The sequence below is a fragment of the Nymphaea colorata genome, chromosome 3 (assembly GCF_008831285.2).
Source record: "Nymphaea colorata isolate Beijing-Zhang1983 chromosome 3, ASM883128v2, whole genome shotgun sequence".
Lineage (NCBI taxonomy): Eukaryota > Viridiplantae > Streptophyta > Magnoliopsida > Nymphaeales > Nymphaeaceae > Nymphaea > Nymphaea colorata.
The window spans coordinates 20,101,003-20,108,743 of NC_045140.1; the positions used below are offsets into that span (position 1 = coordinate 20,101,003).

The window sequence follows — 7,741 nt, forward strand, 5'->3', positions numbered from 1 at the left end:
AACGCCCCTTAACAGAAGAAGCAGATCTCATGTCTTGAAACAAAGAAGAAAAAGATCTCATTATCTTGAAGTTTGTTTCATAAAAGATTCATTTGCGACGTAGAGCAGCATAACGATTTCTGTTAAAAAATCAGGTGTTTTCCTGCAATATGACGCATGAATTGTGGACTGTTACAGAAAAGTCCTGACGAGTGACGACAGCTACTCACCATTTTCCCTTTCAACACGTTCTACGAAGTGAGGGCGGGCTTGATTGTAAAACTCACTCTGGTTTTGTCTCGCATTATTTTCCTATTTTCTTTTCCCTTTCGCGGTTGCTTTGCCGCTTTTCTTGCTGGAGGGAAAGCCGTTGCAAGGCTCGTCGGAAATCCCTTGCTTCACGCAGCCAAAGTACACGACGGAAAGAAACAGAGAGAGAAAGAGAGACACAACGAGAGAGAGAGGGAGAGAGCCGTTTATCCGCCTCAGCTTCCCTCCTTTTCTGAATTCCTTTATTCGAATTCTGCAGAATCTCTAGTCGATCTTGCTGCTGATTGCCTCCAGTTTGGCGATTTCCTTGGGTTTATTTTCTGTGCCTCCGATCGCGATTTTTTTTCTTATTCGATTCTGACTTTGGTTTTCTGCAGTTCGTCTTCGTCGTTCGTTGGTTATTGTTTACATGAAGTTTCGTCTGATTCTTGTTTGTTGAGGGGGATATGTTGGCTTACGGAATTCGGTTGTTGATTGGTGCGACTTGGATTCGTATTGGTTCTCTGACGGCTATTATTCTTTCGTTTATTTGCTCTCTTCGACGAGGTTTTCTTGCTGTTTGAGTCATTAGCTTCCGCGGATTTTTGTTGGCTAATCTTTTCGCGCTGAAATTGGTTTCCTTTTTTGTTTCTTCACGAGTATGCTATTTAATGCGGACTAGATTGTTTCCTTGTGAAATGCTCATGGTCAACTAACCAATGGTTTTTTTTTTTATTACTATTATTAGAATCTAGTTTTCATTTTTGTCTGTGTGGATATGGAACCAGCTCCATGCAGATAATACATCCCATGATCACGAAGTCCTGATATGTTAAGGCGTTGGATATTCTTATATACTAATTTTTACAACGAGAGCTTGAGAATAATCACAAAAAGACTTTAGCGACTGGTAGGATGCCGCATACGTTGTTTTGTTTTGTTTTTCTTCTGGCGTTCTTCTGTTGTTGAAAACATTTCCTGGTCCAGCGTTTCGCATGCTTTGCTTGGTAGTTGTCCTCTCTGCCGTTATGTCCAGGGGTTCTTTCATGTATTTTATTGTTATTTACAAATTTTTTTCTATCTAATTTCTTGATTCGATTTAATTATTTGGATGCTACTTTCTAGCAGTGTTTCCGGAATTAGATCATATCTACTGAACCATATCCACCCCTTAATGATATAATACTGCCAACTCAGCCTAAAAATTTTACGTTTTTTTCCATTTTCTAAATCAGTTTAAAATATTTAATATTTTTTTTTTAAATGAAGAACTTAAGGAACTACAAAAGCCGTTTGTGGTCAGGGACGAAAACTTGACCTCTTAAACTAAAATTTTGAACAAAATATAAGCATCCTAATACGTCCTTCAAGTAACTTCATTCGTCAGCTGACTCAGCTCTCCAACTTTCCATCCGTTACCACTGTTGAATAATGAATACTGAATTTAGAGTGTGAAGACAATATGTTCCATGCCTTCTGCATTCAACGTCTACATCCATTTCGATGTAATGGAACTGTGTTGTTCCGCTCCAGCACGGAACAATGAGTCAAAATAGTTTAAACTTTAGAGGACTATGATTCTGGTTATCTGCTTTGAAACTTCCTTATAGGCTCTTAAATGGTACCAAAGGCGATCCTGTGTCATTTTCGCAGAAAACAAATAAGATGTCCTGGTGAAAATTTCAACTTTTATGACTCTTTGCTCATTCATTCAGTAATATGCTACATATTTTTGGTGTTTTCATTCCCATGCAAGTCCGATACTCTGTCAAAAGTAACCAAAGAAAAAAGCACATATTGGAGGTACATTTGTCCTTCTAGGCAGGAATTGATTTTATATAGTTGGGTTTTCATGTTGCTAGTTGCATCAGACGTTTGGTAGTTTATGTTGGAATAAATCTGCCAATATTATTGCTCTCTTATGTTCTGTCACTTTGTGTAGATTGTATGTGAAATTATAACAATGAGATTATCTTAACATTGTATCCTGTCAATGGCATCTGAAGATCTTGCATCTTTTATTATGGTACAAGTTGTCAAAAAATTGCAAGTTGAGCACAGGCCAGTCAAAACCCTAGAAAGCCTAGCTGGACTAGTTAGTTTGGTTCAGTCCAAGTTGGCACGCGGACACACCCAGACACACACACACTGAAATACATGTGGAAGTATATAAGTGTGAGATTAGTTGGCTGGCCAATGGCTAAGCGGACTAGTTGATTTTTTGGCCCAACTAATTGCTGGTTTAACAATAGGTCGGTTGACAACAGGCTCAACCAACTAGTTGGGCTTAGTCGGCGGGCTAGTCATAATTTTGACCACAAAAAGTTTATGGTGCTGCTGCTACCATTAAGAAAATTAGACCTACTATTTGCAATTTATGATGATTAATCATTGGTGAGCCCCTCTCACCTTTTTTGTGAACCTCTTCTAGCTATCGGTTCAATCCAAATGGCTTCTTGAGAGATGTCACTCCTTTAGTTCTTGTATGCCTCAATATAGTACAACAATGTGCTATCAGAATTTTCTTATTTTAACAAACAAATTAGCCGTGCATCCTGAGAGTGAAACTTCCAATTCCAGTGAGGACTAGTTCCTTTTATGGCTTTGTGAACCTTTTCTTTACCAGCTTTTTATCTTGCATGCATGGTGGTCATTCTTTATCGTCTCACAATTTTGGTTACTTTTTAGCCATAATTATGTGTTCATAACTTCATATGAGATTCCAACAATGTAGTAGACATTAATGTTTGTCATATTGGATCTGCTAGATACAATTTGTTATTTCTATTTGGTAGATAACATGTTTTGTTATTAAACCTTGCAGAACCAGGACATTGTCCCTTATTTTCCTCTTTTCCGTTCTTGGCATGTCAAGTGTGCTTGGGACTGATAGGTTATGCATATGATGGAATATCTAAGTTCTGAATTTTCATCTAGCATGCAGCTATGTCATGCTACTGCTGTCACTGGTGGTGATTCTAGGTAGTCTTCCTTCATGTTTGTCTGTGAAATGGTTCTATCTTATGTTGGTCCAAGTCCCTCTTCATCTTCCAGTGCTTTTAATGATCTTGGAAATAACCTGTTTTTTGGTTCTTGAATTCTCTGTTCCAACTCAGTTGTATGATTGATTCTTTTGGCATTAAAAGGATGAATGTCATTGTTTGCCACTTTCTTTGGCTACACTTATGGAGACTCCCAAGCATATAAGTTAATTTTAGATATTAGCATGGTTCTTACATTATGCAATATAGACAGTAGACCAGACTTTTTTAAGTTCAGGTTGACAGTGGATTTCGAGCCCTTTTTTATAGGACATCTGTGAGCATTTGAGGCATGTAAACTCTGTTAAATTCAGTTTATTTCATGACAGCTTCAGTTGGTTTTACGATCAAAGGGGCTGATTTTGCTTTGTCTCTTAGTGAAACGACATATGCTTGGTTGACCCAACTTCTCGGTTCATTCTGTTGGTGAATTTCTGATTGCATGGTAGCAGACCTCAGTGGGTTTTAGCCTACTAGGTTTTTGTGCCTGACTGATATGAAAGAGCTATCCTTAATGGTCGTTTTGGAAAATAATATCATTATGATGTAGAGATGGACGGTGCACCTCTAGTTCCTAACACAATTTCTATCATTAGTTAAGTAATTTATATTGTTATATGAGGTGTTCCCAAGAACAATTTGCCCCTGGGATATATGAACAGACATAAACTGTAATTTCGTTTAAGAACGATCATATATCTCTGGTTGGTGCATTCTTTTATTTGGTTTGCAAAGTTGAGCTGTTATTTGTTTCTGAAATGCACGTTGTTGTTTAGTATGAGGATGATGATTCCCATACCATGGATCAAGAAATTTCGTGGTCCATCATGGTCAACATGGTTTTGATTAAAGAGAGAAGAAAAATATGAAAACTCATCAAGATTATAAATTCCCTAGGCGCAGATTCAAAAAAGATTTTGATCCATCAGTCAACATGGTAGGTATAATCTTGGGGTTTCTCCTTGTAATTTAAAGGAAAAAGTAGAGAGGGAAGTATGAGAAATTGATTAACCTACAAGGAAAGATCTTATGGCATATGAGGCCTTTATAAGATGGAAAAAAGGTATAGGTATACGATGTATCTTTTATGCAAAAGCGACTAATATGTTATGCTTTTTCTGATATTGTTGAATGCTTACTGTTATGATCATGCATCAAATCCCTCAAACTGATCAGAACTGGGCTCTTGTAGCTGAAATAAATACACACATCCTTTGGTGCTTTTAGTGAGTCATTGCATTTAAGATTTATGAGGAGTATTAATCATGGAACTGGTTCTGGTTGCAGCCAAGACTGCAGGTACAGCTATGGATATGCAAGTTCACGTGGAAAACGTTCATCAATGGAAGACTTCTGCGAAAACCAAATCTCTAATCTTAATGGACAAATAGTTGGTCTTTTTGGGGTATTCGACGGTATGCATGTGTGGGGTATTTGACTTTGTCCAATATTTTATTTGCAACAAATGCTGTTTGTAGATTCAGTTCTCAATGCATTTCAAATTGTAATTTTTCGTGGATAGTTGATGGGAATTCACATCTTTTGGATGATTGTATTTTCTCTTCTGAAATGCTTTGGCTAACTGGGAGTCTTTTTTGTTTTCAGGCCATGGTGGTGTACGAGCTGCAGAGTATGTGAAACAAAACCTTTTTAACAACTTGGTTAGGCATCCTAACTTTTTCAGTGACACCAAGTCAGCCATAGGTACTGTGCAGTTTCATATGAAGTTAACTTTCCTCTCCTATTCCTTTATAGAGAAAGTGGTTTTCATTTTTTTCAATTCACTTATTTATAAATTTTGAATTGTTCCTTGTACTGAATTTTCTGTTTTCTATTTGTTGTGCAGCTGATGCATATGCTCATACTGATGAAGAGTTCCTAAAATCAGAACACAATCAGCATCGAGATGCAGGGTCAACTGCTTCTACTGCTGTTATTGTTGGCAACCGTCTACTTGTTGCAAATGTTGGAGATTCACGTGCTGTTATTTGCAGAAATGGGAAGGGTAATTTTGTAAATGATTTCCCAGAACATGTTTCTTGGAAGTGAATCAGCACCAGCATATGAATTTTGACTGTGCCTTCTGCATCTCTTGCCTTACCTTCCATTTGTGTTCTGGTGCCTGTAGATATAAGTTTGGTGCATGCAATAACCAAACCATGCTCTTGTGATAATTTAGGTTGTAAAGGGTTTCATGACATGGTAAGCACATTCTGGCTTACAAAACAGAAATAGTTGAATATGGCATGCATATTCCCTCTTCTGGCTCACAGATTGACCTCCAATGCCTTTTGTACAAGTCAGAGCACCCCTTGAAGCATACAATTTGAATGTATGAATTAATTAAAAATAATTTTTTCAATGATGGATCTCAGCTTGAAATATTCAGCTTCACATAATTTTTTTTTTCGTTGATATAAATTACAAAACAACTGAATTTTTAGGTTTTGTTCTTAAATATACTTTCTCTAAAATGATTCGGCCTTTTGTTTTCCCTTAATTTTTAGCTATCGCTGTTTCGCGTGATCATAAGCCAGACCAAAGTGATGAGCGTCAGCGGATAGAGGATGCTGGAGGATTTGTGATGTGGGCTGGTGAGGTCTTCTATTTCTCTTGCCTATGTAGTGTTTTGACCTGTTTGGATAATGGAGAAAGTTTTATTAGTTATCTTTTGTTTGAACGTATCCATCTCGAAACATTTCTTTCTGCCAGCAAGTTTATGAATAAGAGAGCACCTATGGAGCACGTACATGGAATTTGTGTATCCCTACAAACATCATTTGGATATCTTTCAGGATCGCCAGTTAGCTTCTCCTTTTGTTTTGTCATTTCATCAATTTTAACATGCCTAATTTAGGTACATGTTATTTAATTAAGGCCCCATGTTAAAAGGTTTTCTTAATTATGGCCCCAAATTAAGGGTTTCTGAAAATCTGTCCTTGATTTTTTGGTGAGACCTGCTGCTCTTAGTTGATGCGATTTTTTTCTCAGTATTCCTGCTTGCAAATTTGGAGCTTTTTTTGCCTTTTCAAACATGTTCCTGTCTTAACACGTCATGGCCAACTTCAGGGACATGGCGAGTTGGTGGAATTTTAGCAGTTTCACGTGCTTTTGGTGATAGATTATTGAAGCAGTATGTGGTCGCCGATCCAGAAATAAAGGTATATGCAAGGCTATGCCAGACATGATGTTATCATGCCAGGAAGTCTTGCAATTCTGATGCATTACTTCCATTTCGAAGGGGTAACATATCCATCTATCTTGGTAATTTTGAGCTGCAAATCAGCATTTCCTGCTGTGGTAGTTGTAGTTTCTCAAGAACATAATGTTACCAGTGTCACTTTGAAGGACAACATCAAGCCTACAAGTTTCTCAAAGCAGTGTACCGTCTTCTGTTTATCCTATAGAAGAGTTATTTGACAAATAGGTTCCTTTTGCTGGCTCTCTATGGGGTGGAACTGGGTCCTTTGGGTAACGTAAATATTTTCTTTTCAGGAAGAAGTAATCGATGGCTCTCTGCAATTCCTAATCCTGGCAAGTGACGGCCTGTGGGACGTTGTCACCAACGAGGTTTTCAACATCTGCATTTCTCAGCATCTCTTTTCACCTGATACCAGGGGTGGAGCCAGGACCTTGAAATTCAGAATATTCATCCTACATATTTTTCTGAGATAACCTTTTGGCTCTTCTTAGAATGACAACTAATAGTAATGCTTCCTTCCGCACCTTACAATAATGATAGGACAGATGTCATATAGTAGCCCGCCCTACATGTATTTGCTGGCTCTGCTCCTGCCGGATATGATACTGGAATAAATATATTGCGCTTATTTGCTCGATATGGTACCGTAAGACAGTAGTTTTATACGATTAACCTTAGTAAATGGTTAACCAGTTAACCTGTTACTTTTCCAGGAGGCTGTTTCGATGGTACAACCGATTGAAGATGCAGAAGTTGCTGCTAACAGGCTCACTGAAGAAGCGATTCGGCGAGGGAGTGCTGATAATGTTACGTGCATTGTTGTTCGGTTCCACCATAGTGGCAGGGCAGAGGCTTCTCCGTGATGCTTTTGTAATATGTACGATATATTTTGCTTGCTCGATGTTTGCTAAAACATGGATTCTTTTTTCCTTTCCATTCTTCTATCACATCCAGTTAAGATTGGCCCATCACGTAACCTAATCTCTCTCTCTCTCTCTCTCTCTCTCTCTCTCTCACTCGCTCACTCTGAGCGTTCATTGATTGTTCGTTTTGCTATATGTAGTAGCGACCGTCCTGGATGTAGATGCATCAAGTGATTCATGACTCATCTACATATCTTCAAAACATAGCATCTGTGTAAGGTCTATGATTCATTGAAAGGGATCTTTTGCATTTCAAATTGGTCGACAGGCACATTAAATTCTGGGTCTGACAGGCAATTGGGTTTGGTTCACCAAGCTTCCAAAAAATGTGCATTCCTAATCTCTTC

At 38.1% G+C, this 7,741-nt stretch overlaps 1 protein-coding gene across 7 annotated transcripts; it reads left to right on the forward strand.

Moving 5' to 3' along the window:
• Positions 1-303: 303 nt before the first annotated feature.
• On the forward strand, positions 304-7,468 carry LOC116250048 (probable protein phosphatase 2C 59). Of its 7 annotated transcripts, none has more exons than XM_031623391.2 (9): positions 309-795; positions 3,053-3,210; positions 4,557-4,699; positions 4,875-4,973; positions 5,116-5,274; positions 5,777-5,863; positions 6,339-6,430; positions 6,765-6,839; positions 7,185-7,468. In XM_031623391.2, exons 2-9 carry the CDS (start codon positions 3,125-3,127, stop codon positions 7,332-7,334), a joined length of 891 nt encoding a protein of 296 aa, XP_031479251.1. In that variant the 5' UTR covers positions 309-795; positions 3,053-3,124; the 3' UTR covers positions 7,335-7,468. The 7 variants fall into 7 exon arrangements, with proteins under 7 accessions (XP_049932626.1, XP_031479251.1, XP_031479249.1 ...); XM_031623389.2 differs by having other exon boundaries at positions 309-726; XM_031623390.2 differs by having other exon boundaries at positions 310-560.
• The last annotated feature ends 273 nt before the right edge of the window (positions 7,469-7,741 follow it).

What these genes read in the sequence shown, in the direction of transcription:
- LOC116250048 (XM_031623391.2), top strand. Translation starts at nt 3,125, where the DNA reads ATGCATATGATGGAATATCTAAGTTCTGAATTTTCATCTAGCATGCAG. An exon ending in GTCACTGGTGGTGATTCTAG is followed by an intron (nt 3,211 to 4,556) that starts GTAGTCTTCCTT and finishes TTCTGGTTGCAG; the next exon opens with CCAAGACTGCAGGTACAGCT. An exon ending in CGACGGTATGCATGTGTGGG is followed by an intron (nt 4,700 to 4,874) that starts GTATTTGACTTT and finishes TTTTGTTTTCAG; the next exon opens with GCCATGGTGGTGTACGAGCT.